Source organism: Microcebus murinus, chromosome 27 (genome assembly GCF_040939455.1).
Source record: "Microcebus murinus isolate Inina chromosome 27, M.murinus_Inina_mat1.0, whole genome shotgun sequence".
Lineage (NCBI taxonomy): Eukaryota > Metazoa > Chordata > Mammalia > Primates > Cheirogaleidae > Microcebus > Microcebus murinus.
Window position 1 is genome coordinate 5683487 of NC_134130.1, and position 19736 is coordinate 5703222.

The following is a 19736-nucleotide window of genomic DNA, read 5'->3' on the forward strand; positions in this document are numbered from 1 at the left end:
AAAGGGGAAAATATTAAGATAGCTCCTAATGGTGTTGATTGGTACATACTGAGTCTCAATACATGTTTGCTGTTATTATCAGCTAGCTTGAGACGAACAGGAGTCACAGCAGGATCCTGTGAATGGCAAGGAGAACACCTCATTTGTGTATTGATTTAAGTATTTAGAATGTGGGTAACATTTTACAGAGGAGGAAACTGCCACACAGGGATTAAAGCCATCCGGCGTCCAGCCCAGGAGCTGCCAGGCGCGCTCAGCCACAGTCGGCCCATCAGTTCACGCTTTTTGTGCTCCAGAAAGCCGGGAGGCTCGGGGTGCAGGACAATTATAACAATGTGTCAAGCTTCAGCTTCAGCACCAGGGTCAGAGGAGAGGTGGGCGGGACGGTCCAGGGGCCAGAAGTTGGCCTTCCTTCCCGTCTGCTTGACTAGCATCCTTGACAGCCAATGAGGTCAGGGAAGGTGAATCGGTCAGCCACTGGCTAGGCCCCATCCGGGTGCGGGGACCGGAAATGCAGTGGAGGGCGGGGCGTCGAGGTGCGGAACGAGCGGCGGGCGCGTTGACCAATGGACGGTGGAGCCCGCCTCCGGGGGCGGGTCCTGGCGGACGGGGTGACGTCGACGCAGGCGCGTCGCGGCGGCCGAGAGGCGGCTGGGCCGGAGGAGGAGGCAACCACGGCCAGCTTGGCGGTGGCGGGGCTGGCCCGGGACTCGGGGTCGTGGAGGGTACGGAACGGGCTCGGGCCGAGGCGAGCGGGCTGGGTGGGGCCGGAGCGGCGCCTCGGGGGCCCATGGAGGGTGGGGGATTCAGTGGGGACAAGTTTGGGACCCCTTCGAGTGACCGGGCCTGCGAGGGGCGTGGCGGCCTCGGGGGTTGCTTGGGCAGGAGCGTGAGGGATGGGGAAGGCCTCGGGGTGTCCACGCAGGGAGTCGGTCACCGGGTCTGCCTTGGGGCTTGTGCAGAGGTTGAGGTGGGAGGGGCTGACGACCGGTGGAGACTCAGATGCGGCCCTTTTCGGGGGCCCTTTGGGGGTGGGGTGACCGCGGTTGGGGGATTTGGTACGTGGAACGGGGAGCAAGAGGTTAATCTTTGCTAGGACAGTGAAGGTCAGCGGGAGGCAGAGTGGGCTTTCAGGAACCTGGGGAAGCAGGATTGGAAGGAGGATGAGATGGGGGCGTGGGGGGTCGCCTCATTGATGAAGGTCTTAAGAGACCCGTGCTCCTGACGAGGGGTGGGGGTGGGGGGATGCAGAGGGAGCGGGATGGGGCTCGGTGGCTTGGTGGCTTGGTGCCTCGGTGCCTGTAATCCTAGCACTCTGGGAGGCCAAGGCAGGAGAATCACTTGAGGCCAGGAGTTCAAGACCAGCCCGAGCAAGAGTGAGACCCCATCTCTATAAAAAATAAAAAATTAGCCGGGCATGGTGGTGTACACCTGTAGTCCCAGCTACTCAGGAGGCTGAGGCAGGAGGATTGCTGGACCCCAGGAGTTTGAGGCTGCAGTGAGCTATGGTGACACCACTACACTCTAGTCTGGGTGACAGAGTGATACCCTGTCTCCAAAAAATAAATAAATAAAAATAAGAGAAGGACATGGGCAGTTTGTAGGTATTCAGTAGTTATGTGGCTGGGGTGAGTTATGGGGGCAAAGGTGGCCCAATGCGGTTGATACTGACCTGGGTGGTTACAGTGTCTAAAAGAGGTGACGTGTGAAAGGACCCAGCCCACTAAATGCAGTGCCTCTCCGAGGAGGCTGGAGCTTCAGTGTGGAGTGACACGAGCCCTGTGTTAGGTGATCAGATCCTCCATATACCTAGGAGGAAAGGCTGGTATCTCAATTCCTGTTTTTCCATGTCTCCTCCAGGGTCAGAGTTAGGGGACTTCCCAAGAACCTGTCCCCAGGCTGCAGTGACTACACTTTCCCTGAGTGGAAGCTGCTGGAAGGAAGACCGGCCACCATGTCCACGTTCAGGCAGGAAGATGTGGAGGACCACTATGAGATGGGGGAAGAGCTGGGCAGGTGAGTAGTCCCCTCTGACCATGGGGCTCCTGGGGTTGGGGGAAGGGTTCCTGAACAGTAACTCACCCTTCCTGTCTTTCGTCCTTTTATCCCAAGAAGGAATGGGTCGCTATCGTGTGCTGGTGGCACACATTTGGACTTTGGAGTCAGACAGCCCCAGCAGTGATTTTCTGGGGTGTCCTCTGTGTATTTCCTTTGGGGAGAAAAGTAATGGAGTAGTTATAGCACCTAACACAGCGCCCAGCGTGTGGCAGGAGAGCCATGGACACTAGTTTTGTTACTCAGAGGTCTGCTCTCTAAGCGCTTCACACAGATTTGAAAAAATATATATATCCTTTTGTTGGGAGACACTTTAGTTTCCCCAGCTCTTGGATATTTAAGGGAGGGGTGGCTTCTGGCTAGGCCTACACCCCACCAGTTGTTTAGCATTCTTGGGGGAGAAGGCCGAGGTTTCCCCCTCCGGCGGGGCAGCTGATTTCCTGCCTGTCTGGGCTGTGTGGGGTCCCCCGGGCCCCCTACGCCCTGCACAGCAGCCGGCACCGCTAGGCCTGGCCTTGTTTTGTGGAGCCTCAAACCTTATTTGGTGAGTTTGCTGCTGGACAGCCTTCCCGGAGCCACCTCATCCCGCCCCATGATGTCACCAGAAGGGAATGTAAATAACTGAGCCCTGCATCAGGCCAGAGAGAGTGTCTCAGGCTCATTTGGGATCCTGAAGTCCTTCCTTCAGGAATTTCCTGCTTTAGCACGGTAAGAAGGCACACCCCCCCCCCGCCCCACCCCATCCACCCCCGCCCCCCTCAAGAAATCTCATACTTCATTGTTGAAAACATGTATCGGGACTTCCTGCTGGGGGGTTCGTTTGGCAAATGCCAGCAACGTTTAACGCGTGCATTCCTTTTAACCCGCTGATTTCCCCCTAGGAAGGAAATCAGCAGAAATACGTCCATACGTGGCTGGAATGATTTAAGGAAAGGGGCAGTTGCTGTGGCAGCTGTGTGTATGAGCAGCAGATGGGCAACCTCTTAGGTGGCCCCTTGAGCCCCCGCATCTGCGGGTAGAATGTGATGTAGCTCTTAAAAGAACCGGGCAACTCCGTGTTGGCGCTGTTTGGTAGAAATATAACGCAGGCCGCAGAAGTGATTGGTTGAAATTTTCTAGTGGCATCATTCATTTTATCCTTTTTTCTAAATTGACACATAATAATTGTATGTGTTTATGAGGTGCATAGTGGTATTTCCATATAATGGAAAGTGATCAGATCAGGGTAATTAGCATATAGATCATCTTGAACATTTGTCATTTCTTCATGTTGGGAATGTTCAAGATCCTCTTCCTAGCTATTTGAAAACTGTATAATATGCTGTTGTCAACTGTAGCCATCCTACAGTGGTGTAGAACACTGGAACTTGTCCCTCCCATCTAGCTGTGATTTTGTGTCCTTTAACCAATCTCTCCCCATCCCTGCCTTCCCTTCCCAGCCTCTAGTATCCTGTGTTCTGCTTTTTCCTTGTCTGGGATCGGCTTATTTTAGCTTCTACACATGAGCAAGAACATGCAGTGTTTAATTTCTTGTTCCTGGTATTCTGATATTTCACTTAACATAACGTCCACCAGTCCCAGCCATATGGTCTTTTTTTTTTTTCTTTTTTTTCGAGACAGAGTCTTGCTTTGTTGCCCAGGCTAGAGTGAGTGCCGAGGTGTCAGCCTAGCTCACAGCAACCTCAAACTCCTGGGCTCAAGCAATCCTATTGCCTCAGCCTCCCGAGTAGCTGGGACTACAGGCACGCGCCACCATATATTAGTTGGCCAGTTCATTTCTTTCTATTTTTATAGTAGAGACAGGGTCTCGCTCAGGCTGGTTTCGAACTCCTGACCTTGGGCAATCCGCCCGCCTCGGCCTCCCAGAGTGCTAGGATTACAAGCGTGAGCCACCGTGCCCGGCCAGCCATATGGTCTGGAATGACAGGATTGCATTCTTTTTTATGGCTAAATAGTATTCCACAGTGTGTACGTACCACACTTTATCTACTCATCGTTGTCGGACACCTAGGTTGATTCCGTATCTTGGCTATTGTGAATAGTGCTGCAGTCAACATGGTGTGCAGATGTCTCTGGATCTTATGATAGTTTCATTGTAGCTTTTGGGGGGACCGCCATAGTGCTGTACTAGTTTGCATTCCCACCAACAGCGTGTAAGCGTTCTCTTTTCTCTGCCACCTCACCTTTCTCTGCCACCTCACCGGCACTTACTGTCTTTTGTCTCTGTGATAGTAGTGTCCTCACTGGGGTGAGATGGTACCTCACTGTGGTTTTGATTTGCATTTCCCAGGTCATCTGTGATGTTGAGCTTTTTTTTTGTATATTCGTTGGCCATTTTTGTGTCTTCTTGTGGGAAACATGTTTAGATCATCTGCCCATTTTTAAATCAGATTGTTTCTTTGCTGTTGAGATGTTTGAGTTCTTCCTGTATTCTGGGTGTTAATCCTGTTGGACGGATAATTTCCAGGTATTTTTGTTCATTCTGTAGGTTGCCCTTTCACTCTGTTTCCTTTGTTATGCAGAAACATTTTAGTTTGATTTAATCTTTTCTTTTTTTTTTTTTTTTGAGACAGAGTCTCACTCTGGTTGCCTAGGCTAGAGTGCCGTGGCGTCAGCCTAGCTCACAGCAACCTCAAACTCCTGGGCTCAGACGATCCTCCTGCCTCAGCCTCCCAAGTAGCTGGGACTACAGGCATGCGCCACCAAGTCTGGCTAATTTTTTCTATATTAATTTTTAGTTGGCCAATTAATTTCTTTCTATTTTTAGTAGAGACAGGGTCTCACTCTTGCTCAGGCTGGTTTCAAACTCCTGACCTTGAGCCATCCGCCCACCTCAGCCTCCCAGAGTGCTAGGATTACAGGCATGAGCCACCCTGCCTGGCCTTTGAGATCATATTATTAAGTCTTTTCTCAGCTTAATGTCTGGGAAGCATTTTCCCTGTTTTCTTCTAGTAGTTTTATAGTGTTACAGTCTTTGATCCATTTTGAGTTATTTTTATATCGGGTGAGATGCAGGGGTCTAGTTTTAACCTGCATATGGATATCTAGTTTTCCCAGCATTGTCTTTTATTTTTATTTATTTTTTGTTTTTTTGAGACAGAGCCTTACTCTGTTGCCCAGGCTAGAGTGCCGTGGCATTAGCCTAGCTCACAGCAACCTCACGCTCCTGGGCTCAAGCGATCCTCCTGCCTCAGCCTCCCGAGTAGCTGGGACTACAGGCGCCACCACACCTGGCTAGGCTTTCCTATTTTTAGTAGAGATGGAGGTCTCTCTACTAAGCTATTTAGCTTTCTGATTTTGTTATGATGCCTCCGCAATCTAGCGTGTATTTCACTCATAGAGCAACTCATTCAAGACCAGCCGCACTGCCGGGGTCCAACAGTTGCATGTGGCCATCTTGAACAGCACTGTTCTATGCAATGATCTGGAACATTCTTGGAGATACATGAAATGAAGGATAAAGCCACAGAATGCTGTGAAATGTGCTATAATTTACGTAGACAAGGGAGGTGATATGTACGTATCTGTGTTTCCCAGCTCCGCAGCCGCGGCGCCTGGCCTGAGGGTGGAGTCCAGCTGTGCCTGTGACTGTCTGCATGGCCTTGGCCGAGTTGCTTTCCTTTTGTCTGCCTCAGTTTATCTCTACAGTGGGGATAGTAATGGCACCCGCTTTGAAGGGTCATTTTTCTAGGTGAAGTGACACGAAGACTGCCTGGAACTCCCATGTCCAAGCAAGGTCCAGCCGCATGGGAGTGCGACAGGCGCGGACGCCACCCTCACTCACATTCCCAGCGTGGGCCTGTCCAGCCGAATGGGAGTGCGACGGGCGCCCGGACGCCACCCTCACTCACATTCCCAGCGTGGGCCTGTCCAGCCGCATGGGAGTACGACGGGCGCCCGGACGCCACCCTCACTCACATTCCCAGCGTGGGCCTGTCCAGCCGCATGGGAGTGCGACGGGCGCCACCCTCACTCACATTCCCAGCGTGGGCCTGTCCAGCCGCATGGGAGTGCGACGGACGCCACCCTCACTCACATTCCCAGCGTGGGCCTGTCCAGCCGCATGGGAGTGCGACGGGCGCCCGGATGCCACCCTCACTCACATTCCCAGCGTGGGCCTGTCCAGCCGGCGGCTCCGCGACCCTGCAGCCGGGACGAGCCGGGCTTCAGTTCCAAGCAGAACGTCATCTCTCCCGAGTCTGCTCGGTGACTGTTTTTGGGGAATTAGCCGGTTGGAGTCACCGTGGTGACAGGGACCGTGAGTGAAGCAGAGCCCCGTCTGCTCACCTCAGAGGCCACAGCTGTTGATGTGACTTGCAGGAGGCCCGAATGCACGTGGGAGCGTGTTTGCGTGCCTGTGCGCGCGCGTGTTCTTTCCTCCCGGCTCTGATTGGCATCCAGTGTCGGGAGGGAGATTAGATTAGTCTGTGGGCCGGTGAGTCGCTGACTTCCACCCCGGCGCCCTGTCCTGGCTGGGGCCGCCGTCACGGCGTGGCACAGACCACGTGGCATACGCAGCTGATATTTCCTCATGCCCTGGAGCTGGAGGTCCGGGGTCGAGGTGCTGGCAGGGCTCGTTCCTTCTGAGGCCTCTCTCCTCGGCCTTCCCTCTGGGTCCTCAGGTGGCAGTCCTGCTGTGGGTGCGTGTGTCCTCATCTCCTCTCTTATAAGGACACGGTCCTATTGGATTAGGGCCCGCCCCTGTCATGCTGTCCCCAAATACAGTCACATTCTGAAGTTAGGACTTCAGTATGCAAATTGTGGTGGGGGACACAGTTCAGCCCCTAACAGCGTCTATCCTTACCCATGAGTTCGGTCTCACTCCTCCTTAGAGCTTAGCTTGGCACGACATGAGAGGCATAAAATTTATATTTACTTTATATTTTATTTACTTTATTTGTATTTTATTTACTTTATTACTTTATTTATATTTATATTATATTTATGTTTCAACGCGAGGGCCACGTCTGGTATTTCCCGAGGTGTTCCTGGGGTGTGGGAAGTGCCTGGCATTGGATGTCACCATGGGAGTCGCTGTGAGATGGGAGGTGGTGGCTTTAGCGTCAGCTCGATGGGTGTAGGCAGAGGGGAGGGAGGAAGGCATTTTAGAGTGGGGGGAGTGACAGCAAAGGCCCGAGCAGGAGGGCAGTGTACGCGGTTGTGGTGGGCGCGGTGGGGCCGGTCTGATCGGGTTGACTTCGCTGTTCTCCGCCCTCGGCTTGTCGGTCAGTGAGTTTCCTGCGCCTGCTCTAACACACTGCCGAGAGTTAGCACCTTAGAACAGGGGTCTGTTCTTGGAAAGTTCTGGGGCTGTGGAATCTAAAATGGATCTGCAGGGCCGGGGGCTCCAGGGAGAACCGTCTCCCGCCTTTCCTGGTGTCCAGCGGCCGCACGCGTCCCTCTGCCCGGGGCCCTTCCTCCCCCCCAGAGCCAGTGCGCAGCGTCTTCCAGTCTCTCTGCCCGCCCCTCCTGCCCTTCATGGGAGGACCCTGTGCTGACACTGGCCCCCGGGTCATCCAGGGTGACCTCCCATGTCAGGGAACTAGGCTAGTTCCGTGGGAGATTTGCTGTCCCCAGCAGCCGAGTGACTCTGCTGGGCCGTGCGGGAGGCCCCAGTCTGCACTGTTCTCTTGCTTCGCAAATGCGAACATTTCTTCACTCCACCTGTTGAGGGAGGAGCTCGTCTGAAGTCAGCAGTTTATTTCCTTTTCTTCCTTAGATTTAAAAAACGATAAAATGGGCTGGGCGTGGTGGCTCATATCTGTAATCCTAGCACTCTGGGAGGCCAAGGCAGGCGGATTGCTCAAGGTCAGGAGTTTGAAACCAGCCTGAGCGAGACCTCGTCTCTACCAAAAATAGAGAGAAATTAATTGACCAACTAAAAATATATATAGAAAAAAAAGAAAATATTAGCTGGGCATGGTGGCGCATGCCTGTAGTCTCAGCTACTTGGGAGGCTGAGGCAGGAGGATCGCTTGAGCCCAGGAGTTTGAGGTTGCTGTGAGCTAGGCTGATGCCATGCACTCTAGCCCGGGCAACAGAGTGAGACTCTGTCTCAAAAAAAATAAAAATAAATAAATAAATAAAACAGAACCTGCTCTGAAAAGTTCCGTCGGGGTGGAATCCCCTCGCATGAAAAGTGGGCACCCGAGCTCCCTGAGCCCTTCTCCCAGGGGGCTGCTGTTAACAGGTTGCCTCGGGGCCTCCAGCCCTTTCCAGATAAAGAGCCCTTGTCCCCGTGTCACTTGGCAAGTCCTCCTGAGTCTTTCTGGCCCACACATGCAGAGCCGTCCCCTGTTCTTTGTCGTGGCAGGGCAGAATGCCACTGGATTTGGCATAATTTGTCCTAGTTCCCTCTTAGACGCATTGGGCGCTTTCCGATCTTTCACTGTTCAAAAGTGCCCCAGCGCTGGTGTCTCGTGGGTGGCTCTGCACTCACCTGTGGGCTCACCTGTCCACACACCTGCCAGGTGGCCAGGGCGGGAACGTCTGACGGGCGGGCCCTGGCGAGTTGCTCTCCCAGGGGGCCGAGGCACCCCTCCCCCATCCGCAGGCTCCTGTCCTCGAGGTCCCCGTGCAGGCTGCACCTGGAGGAGCAGGGGAGCTGTTGGGGATCCCCCACCCCCGCCACGCTCACGCCCTCCCCCCCACCGCAGCGGCCAGTTCGCGATCGTGCGGAAGTGCCGGCAGAAGGGCACGGGCAAGGAGTACGCGGCCAAGTTCATCAAGAAGCGCCGCCTGTCGTCCAGCCGACGCGGCGTGAGCCGGGAGGAGATCGAGCGGGAGGTGAACATCCTGCGTGAGATCCGGCACCCCAACATCATCACGCTGCACGACATCTTCGAGAACAAGACCGATGTGGTGCTCATCCTGGAGCTGGTCTCGGGTGGGGAGCTCTTCGACTTCCTGGCGGAGAAGGAGTCGCTGACGGAGGATGAGGCCACGCAGTTCCTCAAGCAGATCCTGGACGGCGTGCACTACCTGCACTCCAAGCGCATCGCCCACTTCGACCTCAAGGTGCGCCCCGGCCCAGGACCTGGGGCTGAGGGTCCCAGGGCGGGGTTGGGGCTGTCCCCAGGGGTGCAGGGCAGACCCTGGGTGGGCAGCAGCTGCTGAGGCCCGTCCCCACCCCCAGCCGGAGAACATCATGCTCCTGGACAAGGACGTGCCCAACCCGCGGATCAAGCTCATTGACTTCGGCATCGCCCACAAGATCGAGGCGGGCAACGAATTCAAGAACATCTTCGGCACCCCCGAGTTCGTGGGTAAGGGCCCGCGGTGTGTCTGGGGCCCAGCGGGGGCCGTTTCAGGATGCCTGCCGAGTGTGCGGGGAGTCAGGCCTATGTGCCACATGCTGGTCTACGGTCCCCAGCTCAGCCGTCCTGCGCCCGGCACCTCGGGGACTCGGGGCTTCCGCAGGTGCTGCCAGTTGGCCCGGCCGAGTCACTGGCCCCATGTGCCCAGCCAGCCGAGAAAACCGTGACCCAAGTCTGCATGCTGAGAGCCTCGAGGGTGGGGCTGCGGCCTTCTCACTGGCCACTGTGTCCCCAGCATCTGACCTTGTCTTCCTGTCACCCACAGCTCCTGAGATTGTCAACTACGAGCCGCTGGGGCTAGAGGCCGACATGTGGTGAGTGTCGCTGTAGAACAGGGCTGGTTCCTGCCCGGGGCCGAAAAAGCAAAACCGGCCAGGTGCTGGTGGCTCACATCTTTAATCCCAGCACTCTGGGGGCCTGAGGCAGATCGCTCAAGGTCAGGAGTTGGAAACCAGCCTGAGCAAGAGCAAGACCCCATCTCTACTAAAAATAGAAAGAAATTAATTGGCCAACTAAAAACATACAGAAAAAACTAGCCGGGCATGGTGGCGTATGCCTGTAGTCCTGGCTACTCGGGAGGCTGAGGCAGGAGGATCGCTTGAGCCCAGGAGTTTGAGGTTGCTGTGAGCTAGGCTGACGCCACGGCACTCACTCTAGCCCGGCAACAGAGTGAGACTCTGTCTCAAAAAGAAAACAACCAAAAAGGGCAAGTAGCTGATAGAAACTGTCTGTGGCCACAAAGCCTGAACTGTTTGCTGTCTGACTCGTACGAGGGGTCCCCTGTGCGGGTGGACTGGCCCTTTGGAGAGTGGGGTGACTGCCGGGCTGCGGGCTGACCCCGACTTTGTCTTCCAGGAGCATCGGCGTCATCACCTACATCCTGTGAGTACCCGGGCCGCCTCGCTCCCGCCGGGACGGGATACGGGCGGATGAGTGCGTGAGTGGGTGCGTGTGTGATCTGTGCGGCCGCTGCACGGGGCTTCCGGAGAGTTCCGAGGGCAGGGCACTGCTGCGGGAAGTGAGCGGTGCAGGCCCCTCTCTGGGAGCGCGCGTGTCCTCTCTCCCTCTGGCAGCTAGACGGCAACCGGCCTCCCTGTGTTCCAGGCAGGGACCTGACCCCCGAGCCCGTTCCCATTTTGATTGTCTCTTCCCAGCCGGGCCGCCTGCGGTTCCGCGTTCTCACTTGTCCAGTGGGCGGAGCCCTCGGACCCAGAGGCTTCGGGCGATGGCGTGTTAGACAGGGTGTGGGTTTTTTTCCCCCCAATTTTGACATGATCTCAGGCTGACAAAGACTTGCACACACAGCGCAGACTCCCGTACATCTCCCGCCCAGCCTGCCCTCCGCCACCAACGTGAGACCTTGTCCCACTGAGGGTTAACCCGGGTACTGCGAGGCTCAGAGAGTGCCACCCGGTGCGGTCAGCTGTCCCCAGTTTTCCCACTAACGCCCCCTCGGGTCCAGGAGCCCACGTGGCGGTTATCCGTCTGTCCTCTTTGTCCCTGAGGCTGTCCTTCCGCCTGTTGTCCTTCGAGACCCTGACTCTTCCCCGAGCATGGGTCAGGGTCCGGCAGGACGTCCCTCGGTCCGGGCATGTCTGGTGCTCGCTCACTGTCAGGTGGGGGTTCTGCGTCTCTGCCAGGCCCAGGGGTGACGCTGTGTCCCTCAGGCGCACGCCATCGGGGGGGTGTTAGCCTTGGTCGCTTGGCTAAGGCGGTGTCGCTGGGACCCTCCGCGGAAAGCTGCCCCTCCCCTCTGGTGAGCAGGCGTTCTGGGGCAGCTGCTCTGAGACTCCGCGTCTAAGCAGCAAGTTTGTTTCCCAGGAGACTTCGCCCGTTCATTCTGCCGCCATCAGTGACGGGGAGGGACTTTTAGTGCTTTCTGGGTGGCGGCCGGGGGATCCCTGGAGGTCGTAGGGGGAGCCCCAGGGCCGACTGAGCCCCCACCCGCCTTCCAGCTTGAGCGGCGCGTCCCCATTCCTGGGCGAGACCAAGCAGGAGACGCTCACCAACATCTCGGCCGTGAACTACGACTTCGACGAGGAGTACTTCAGCAACACCAGCGAGCTGGCCAAGGACTTCATCCGCCGCCTGCTGGTCAAAGACCCCAAGTACGGGCGTGGGGCCAGGGCAGAGGGGTCGCAGGGTGGCCCCGCCACCTAGAACAACATGGGGGTTGTGAGCCGAGTGGCCGTGCGGCAGGACTAGGGCCTTCTCCCTGTCGCGGTGGCCTGGACAAGTGTCTCCTCCCAGCGCCACCGCCCTGTCGCTGGGAGCCAGGCTTGGCCTTCTCTTTGGGCTACAGATAGTGAGCCAACGGCGGCAGTGGGCCCACGATTTTTCCTTTTTTTTACCAAGACCCAGAGTCTTGCTCTGTTGCCCCTGCTAGAGTGTAGTGGCGTGATCATACTCACTGCAGCCTCCAACTCCTGGGCTCAAGTGATCCTCCCACCTCAGCCTCCCAGAGTGCTGGGATTATTGGTGCAGCTACCTCGCCTGGCCCCCATGCCGTGTTTGTAAGAAACTTTTAATTTGTTGCCAGCCTGTAAAATGGGTTTCGTGTAAAATTCCAGGTGACTGTTTTTTTTCCTGGAAAAGTCTAGAATCTTGGCAATGCTGCACCCTCCCTCGTGTATAGATGCTCCCATCTGCCACAGCCCTCCCTGGCCACCTCGCCCCTCCCGTGACCCCGGCCCCAGGTCTCAACTCTGTTCACAAACCCCAGAACCCCGTGTTCCCCTGCAGTTGGCGGGTGGGGGCTGGAGGAATGCCTCCGGGCCTGGGGGTCCCGGGGCTGGTTGTCTGTGGTTGGCGCAGTGGGGAGATGGGAGGACGGCACGGGTGGCCCACGTGCCACTAACCAGGGCGTGGCGGGGTCTTCCAGGAGGAGAATGACCATCGCCCAGAGCCTGGAGCACTCCTGGATCAAGGTGAGGGCCGGGGCCGCGCCAGGGGCTGCCCGCCTCGGCCTTCCCTGTGGGTGCTGGTGGGCTCCCCGCTGAAGGGTGACAGGCATGACAAGGCCCGGCCTCTGAGGCGGGTCCCTGGAGAGCAGGCCTGGGTGTGGGGTCCTCAACCCGTGAGACGGTCTCGGGGCTCGGGGCTGCCGCCGTCCTGCGGAGAGCCTGGTGGGGTCCTCGGCCCGGCCGTGTCCGGCGGGCTGACCCGGAAAGCTCTGGGCCGGGAGGTGCACGCGTGTGGCTGGCGGGCTGGGCGGCGTCTGTCGGTGGCTCAACTGTGGTTGTCTCGAGGAAGCCGTGGGTGGCCCTTGTTCCGATAAAACTTGATTCCGGGAAGTGTGGGGGGCTGGATGTGTCCGGGACCCCCACCCCAACGCCCCTCCCATCGTCCCCGCAGGCGATCCGGCGGCGGAACGTGCGCAACGAGGACAGCGGGCAGAAGCCGGAGCGGCGGCGGCTGAAGACCACGCGGCTGAAGGAGTACACCATCAAGTCCCACTCGAGCATGCCGCCCAACAACACCTACGTCAACTTCGAGCGCTTCTCCAAGGTGCTGGAGGAGGTGGCGGCGGCCGAGGAGGGCCTGCGCGAGCTGGAGCGCAGCCGGCGGCTGTGCCACGAGGACGTGGAGGCGCTGGCCGCCATCTACGAGGAGAAGGAGGCCTGGTACCGCGAGGAGAGTGACAGCCTGGGCCAGGACCTGCGGCGGCTGCGGCAGGAGCTGCACAAGACCGAGGCGCTCAAGCGGCAGGCGCAGGAGGAGGCCCGGGGCGCCCTGCTGGGGACCAGCGGGCTCAAGCGCCGCTTCAGCCGCCTGGAGAACCGCTACGAGGCGCTGGCCAAGCAGGTGGCCTCCGAGATGCGGTTCGTGCAGGACCTGGTGCGGGCCCTGGAGCAGGAGAAGCTGCAGGGCACCGAGTGCGGCCTGCGCTAGGCGGCCCCGGGCCTGGGCCTGGGCTGGGGTCGCCTGCCCGTGGGCCTCGGGTCCCCTGTCATCCTGGTCTAGCTCCTGCCAAGCTCCGGGCTGGGGCTGAGGCGAGAAGAGCCCAGCGAAGTCCAGGCCCAGCTCTGCTCCCGGCGCCCTGTCCCCAGGAGGGGGCACGCCAGCCCCCATCCTCGCCCCCCTCAGTCCTGCAGCATCGGCACCTCCGGGGTCTTCCAGGACAGTGTGGCCCCAGGAGCCCTGCGAGGGGCTGGGACCATCTGGACAGAGCTGACCACGGTGGCCACAGCGGCCACCTGAGCCTGCTCTGGCCCTGCGGGCTGGGGAGGGGTCAGGGCAGCAGCGTCGCCGGGCACTGCTAGGTGCTGCCCCTCGGCCCAGGAGGAGGCCCTGGGACGGGCGATGGGGGCGCAGGGGGAACTGGGCAGGCGGGGACAGGCCCAGCGTGCTGGGGCTGCTGGCCGGAGGTCAGCCACCGGGTCACTGCCAGCTGAGGCAGGGCCTTGGGACCTGGCCTGGGTCGACAGGGGTCTGACTCGGCCTCTGTTGTGCCCAGGCCCTCCGGGGCTGCGGTGGCCTGTCCCGCAATCGCAGTCCGTCGCGATGCCGGTGCCCGCCTCCGCGGGAGTGCTCCTGCTGCAGCCAAAAGAAATAAAGTCGCAACTTCCCTGACATCCACGCGTTCTCTCGTTCCGGCCCTGGCAGGGGACAGGCAGCCCTTGGCCACGCAGTGACGTGGTCTTGGAGGCTTCTGCGTTTCTTCCTCGCTGCCCGCCTGCCTGTCTGTCCTCTGGAAGAGGCGGGCAACGCCGGCACCTCGCGGGCGCTCACGGGTGTCCTCGGAGGCCGCCTGGGTCTCGAGTCCTGGCAGGCTCTGATTCTTTTCTTTGCAGCAAGATGGAAGCTTCCAGGCAGCCGGAATTGGGTTTGGAGGGGTGTTCGTGTCCCTTTTGCCTTCTGAGATGCTGCCATGTCACGCGTGGGACCCCGTGCACTGCTTGGAGGTGGCCCTCAGGAGGGAACGTGGCTCAGCTGGGCCCTGGGGCTGGAGTGTGGTTCCTGAGGGCCCTTGTCACCTGGCGCCCCATCCCTGGACCTGAGCTCGGCTGCTGCTGGGCCTGGCTGCAGCTCTGCTGCCTCATTCCACAAACGGCAAGTTTCTCTCTTTTTTTTTTGAGACAGAGTCTCCCTCTGTCACCCAGGCTGGAGCGCAGTGACGTCATGACAGCTCACCGCAGCCTCCAACTCCTGGGCTCAAGCGATCCTCCCCCCTCTGCCTCCCAGAGTGCTGGGATTACAGGAGTGGGTCACCTTGCCTGTCCAAGTTTCTCCTTTTTAAATTTATTGTTTTTAATTGATCTATGATTCACACCACAAAATTCTCCTTTTTAAAGCATATGGTTCAGTGGTTTCTGTACATTCACAGAAATAGGAAGACGTATGTCCACACGAAGACTTGTATGTGAATATTCACAGCGTGATTCATAAAAGATGCAGAGTAGAAACACGGCAGCTGTCAGAGTTGAATAAAATGGACAAACCCAGTGTGGCCCATCCACACACTGGAACATCACTCGGCCATGAACAGGGACGAGGCTCCAACACAGGCCACAGCGTGGAGGGACCTTGAGGACATCGTGCTCGGTGAGAGACGCCAGACACAGAAGGACTCCATTTATGTGAAATGTCCACAACAGGCAGATCCACAGAGACAGGATGTGGATTCTCGGTCGTCGGGCTGGGGAGGGAGTGGGAGTGACAGCTAATGGGGACGGGGTTTCCTTTTCAGGTGATGGAATGTTCCAGAACTAAATAGAGGTGCTGGTTACAACAGTGCATGTACGTTATGCCACCGAATTGCACTCCCTAAATGGCTGAGGTTTATTGCGTGTGTTTTACCACAAAAGAAGAACCCTGCCAGTCCCTGGTGCAAGCTGTAGACGGTGTCACTCGCCCGTCTGGTCCAGCCTCAAGTCCTGGTTCACGTTGAATCTGGGAAGGGCTGTGCCCCACGGCAGACTGGGAAGCCCTCGCACTCCTGCGGGCCACTCCTACTGTGGCAAAGGCAGAGCCGCAGGGAGCCCCGGACACTGCCACGGCGACGGCAGTCCTGCCCGTGGTCTAGCTCGAGGTTCCCCGGAGCAGCGAGCCCAGGTCACCGATTGCCGGAAGGCGTCGTTTGCTGCCGGCAAGGCTTCCGTGTGTCACTCCCACGTGTCCGGCTGGGATGAAATCCTCCGGAAAGACCCGGACTCCACGCCGGCAGTTCAAATGTGGCTGCTTTTCAGACCCACGTGGCTGCTCCGGTGATGAATCACACGACAAAGACACGGGAGCGGCAGCTGTGGCCATTCGCGCCGCCCGCCGCAGCCCGGGCTTCCAGGGGACTCGCTGCTCGGGTGCGTTTGGGTGTCTGGGCCTTGAGCGGACACTCCTTCACGCGGGAACGCTGTGGCTTTGGAGCTGCTGGTGGCGGCTGCTCCCCGTGACCGCGGCGCAGCTGCCGTAGCTAGCACGCGGCCGGTGCCCGAGGGACGTCGCAGACTCAGGCGGGCTGGCTGCATTCGGCTGCAGGCTGCTGACCTCTGGCCTGGACTCCGGCCTGCCGGGGGAGCCGGGTGAGGACACGGCCTCACAGGTGAGGCCTGTGAGGTGGCGCTGTGGAGCCAGCCCGGTCCCAGCCCCCACCCTGGAAGCTGGAACCTGCCTCCAACGTGTGGACGCCACGCGCCATGGCCGGTGTGGACAAGCACTGAAGCTCCTCTGAGCTTCGCGCCTTTGTAAGAGAGGACACAGGCAGAGGGCGTCGCCTGCGTGCTGGGAAGGGGCCCTCTGTGCCGGGCCTGATCTTTTTTTTTTTTGAGACAGTCTCGCTTTGTTGCCCAGGCTAGAGTGAGTGCCGTGGCGTCGGCCTCGCTCACAGCAACCTCAGACTCCTGGGTTCAAGCGATCCTCCTGCCTCAGCCTCCCGAGTGGCTGGGACTACAGGCATGCGCCACTATGCCCGGCTGATTTTTTTTTGTATGTATATTTTTAATTGGCCAATGAATTTCTTTCTATTTTTAGTAGAGACGGGGGTCTCACTCTTGCTCAGGCTGGTTTCAAACTTCTGACCTTGAGCGATCCTCCTGCCTTGGCCTCCCAGAGTGCTAGGGTTCCAGGCGTGAGCCACCGCGCCTAGCCCCGGGCCGTGGTCGTGGGCCTCCCGGCCCAGAGCTGTGAGCAGGATGAATACGTGGCTGTGTGTCCCATCACAGCAGCCGGGCTGCCAGGGACGGCCTCGCTGCACTCGGTGCTGCCGAACCGCGCACTTAAATAGGGTTAAGACGGCAAATTTTATGTTATGTGAATTTTACCATGATAAGAAACACTTCCGTGCCGCCAATCTGGTTAAAGCTTGTGGCCCTGAGCACCCTGCACCCCCACCCCGTCCTCAAACCCTCTAGCCCCGGCCGCTCGACAGCAGGGTAAGCGTGAACTCAGCTGGCAGAGGAGGGAGTGGGACCTTCTTTGGAAATAGGGTCTTTGCTGGTGCCCTTGGTAAAAATGAAACAAACCCATAGATTCTCCAGGTGACAGCTACCTCCTCCTGCCTGACCCAGGAGCAGTGTGTCCGCAGTTACTGACTGCCGTTAGCCCTGGCCTGGTGGCTTGCGCCTGTAATCCCGGCACTGTGGGGGCTGAGGCAGGAGGATCACTTGAGTTTGAGACCAGCCTGGGCAACACAGCAAGACCCCATCTCTACAAAACATTTAAAAAATTAGCCGCGTGTGGTGGTGGCACCTGTATTCCCAGCTACTGGGAAGGCTGAGGCAGGAGGATCATTTGAGCCCAGGAGATGGAGGCTGCGGTGAGCTGTGATGACGCCACTGCACTCCAGCTAGGATGACGGGGTGAGACGCCCCTCCCAGAAAGAACAAAAAAGATTGCCGTGAGAACAAGGGCGGCTGGGCAGGAAGCAGATGGTTACTGTGCCGACCGCCAAGGGCCTGTCCGCCGTACGTTACTTCCGTGATTGAACGTCAGGCTTCTAAAATCCCAAGGATCTCGGCTCCGCTCACAGCCCGGGGGAGGGGACACCGCACGCCACTCGGCCACACGGGGGCTGCAGGGGGACCACAGGGAACCACCGGGCATGGTTTGTGGGCAGGTTTGCAGTAACGAGGGCGAGGCGGCCCCTGGCTCCCGGGAGAGGCGGTGACCGGCTTGCTCGAATGGTTCTGGGCTCGCAGGGGACCGAAACCTGCCACTCGGGGGTGGGAAGGAACCGTGCGGCCCCCTCGCTCAGGAGGGCTGTTTGCTAGGGAGCCCGTCCCGGTTTCGCCAGACGTCACCGCAGTGCGTGACACCGAGCCCTAACTTTGGGCCTCGCGCACAGCCGGGACTTGGTTCCGCACAACCTGCAAAGGGAGTCGGCAGCCCCGGGGCCCAACTAACCCACCCCCGGCTCTGGGCCAAGAGCGCCGCCTCCGCGTGCCAGCCTCCCCCCCTCCAAGGACAGGGACTCCGGCTGCCCCCCAGGTGGTGCCGCGGTGGAAGGAAGGCTGTGTCGGGTCCAGCACACCCACAGGGCCCTAACTGCGAGCTTTGTTATACTTGGAGGGTTCAAACATAGTAATCGCCAAATCGCGCTGGGTCAGGCCCCTCTAGTAGGCCAGAGGGCAGCCTGGCGTCACCTGCCCGGCCCGGGGCCCACAGCAGGTGCGGGGCGGGGGGGCTGGGCCCGGCCGAGCTGCAGCGGCTGTGTCCTTGACCATACACGGGCAAGACGCTGGGGCTATTAATAACCGAGGTCCCCGCGCCAGGGCCCGGGCGGGGCGGCCCTATAAAGCCAGGCCTGCCCGCCTGAGCGGCTCCTTCAGCCCCCGAGAACCTTAACCCCCCTGTTGTGAGACAAAAAGAAAAGTAAGTACCAAAACCATCTCCCGCCCTGCTGCCCCGCCCCAGGCAGCATGTGCGACACGGAACAGTGGTGACACGCCATCCCCACTCACAGGACGTCCCAGACACAGATCCTCGGTGGCACCTAGCTGTCCCAGGCAGTTTGGTGGCCTCCAGGGCAGCCCGGGAGAGCCCCAGCCTGAGGGCCAGCGGGGAAGATGGCAGTGGGGAGGAGGAAGAGGTGGAGGAAGAGGAGGCTGAGCTGTCCCGGGGGCTGGACCTTCTCATGGTTCTCCTTGTCCCAGAGGGGACAGAATGGGGACCACCCCCAGGCCAGGCTCCCCGAGGATGCATGTGTGTCTGCCCTGGGAGCCGCCAGCCGACACCCACCCCCAACCCTGGGGGGTCCCGGGGAGGTGGTCTGAGGCTGTCCGACGCCGCTGTGGTCCCCTTGGCCTGCTCCTCCCCCAGGCCCTGGCTGGCCCCCGGTTGGCCCCAAGGATGCCCCGTTTTAGGGGCCCAGTGGCTGGGAGGTGGCCTTTGGAGGTGACAGCTTTGGCGCCGGCGGGTGGGGTCGGGGTGGCGGCGGTGGCTACAGGGCAACTGCTGATTAAGGGCAGAGGAGTGTTGCTTGACGTGGGTGTCAGATGCCGGGCGGGGGGGGGGGTCCGGCGGCCCGGCCCCAACCCCCCAGGGCCTGTGCCTGCGCTGGGTGGCTTCCAGCCTCCCTCCGAGGCCGCAGGACTTTGGGAGGGGCGGTCGGGGTGGGCGCTGTGGTCTCTCTGGGCCCCGCGGCATGACCTCTCCCCAGCAGGGAGGGGCACAGGCTGGCGTCCTAATTGGCCCAGTGTGGTCCCACCTGTCCCCTCGGGCCCCGAAATCCTGAGATGCCCCTGCGTGGCGCCTGCCAGGGAGCCCCCAGGGGCCCCAACCAAGGCCCCAACCCCACACCCCTAGGCAGGTGGCCCCGAGTTCCTCTGTCCTCCCCCAGGTCCCAGAGGTCCCTGTCGCCCTGGGGCCTGCAGGGGTTGGGGAGGGGGCCCCCGGCAGGGAACCTCCTACAGAGCTGGGCCCCCCTTGGCCACGTTCCTTGGGGCCAGGGGATGACTTGGCCCGAGAGGCGTTAGCCACGGGACGGGGCGGCACGTGGGGCGCGTGTGTGTCCTGGGGCCGTGCCTGCACTCTGTGTCCCGTGCTGGGGACCTCGAGGGAGTGGGGGGCAGGGGGCAGGCTCTGCCCTTTACCAGGGTCTGTCCTGGGCTCTGCGGACACTGGGGCCGCCCTGGGCACTGCAGGTGCTGAGCAGCGTCCCTGCCCCACCCTCCCCAGGCCAGGAGACCCCCCCAGTCGTGACAGCCACAGATGTCCCCAGACATCCCCCAGTGGCCCTGGGAGGGGGTAGAATCGCCTCTGGGTGACCTGAGATCCTTCTTGTCCCTGGACGTGTCAGGAAGCAGGACGTTTAGGGTGGGTGGCCGGGACAATTTGTAGCTGATGCATGAACGGGAATTTTTTTTGTTTGTTTGAGGCAGAGTCTCACTCTGTTGCCCGGGCTAGAGTGAGTGCCGTGGTGTCAGCCTAGCT

The 19736-nt window shown here is 59.4% G+C and overlaps 1 protein-coding gene across 1 annotated transcript; it reads left to right on the plus strand.

Moving 5' to 3' along the window:
- The first annotated feature begins 601 nt into the window (after positions 1–601).
- On the plus strand, positions 602–13943 carry DAPK3 (death associated protein kinase 3). Its single transcript, XM_012769298.3, has 9 exons — positions 602–725; positions 1861–2016; positions 8712–9072; positions 9191–9320; positions 9637–9685; positions 10227–10253; positions 11327–11479; positions 12253–12298; positions 12726–13943. The coding sequence occupies exons 2-9, from the start codon at positions 1955–1957 to the stop codon at positions 13260–13262; spliced, it is 1365 nt and encodes a 454-aa protein (XP_012624752.1). The 5' UTR covers positions 602–725; positions 1861–1954; the 3' UTR covers positions 13263–13943.
- The last annotated feature ends 5793 nt before the right edge of the window (positions 13944–19736 follow it).

Bases quoted from the DNA above. Each gene is read 5' to 3' on its own strand.
- DAPK3 (XM_012769298.3), top strand. From the start codon at position 1,955: ATGTCCACGTTCAGGCAGGAAGATGTGGAGGACCACTATGAGATGGGG. The intron at 2,017-8,711 runs GTGAGTAGTCCC...CCCCCACCGCAG, and splicing joins ATGGGGGAAGAGCTGGGCAG to CGGCCAGTTCGCGATCGTGC. The intron at 10,254-11,326 runs GTGAGTACCCGG...CCCGCCTTCCAG, and splicing joins GGCGTCATCACCTACATCCT to CTTGAGCGGCGCGTCCCCAT.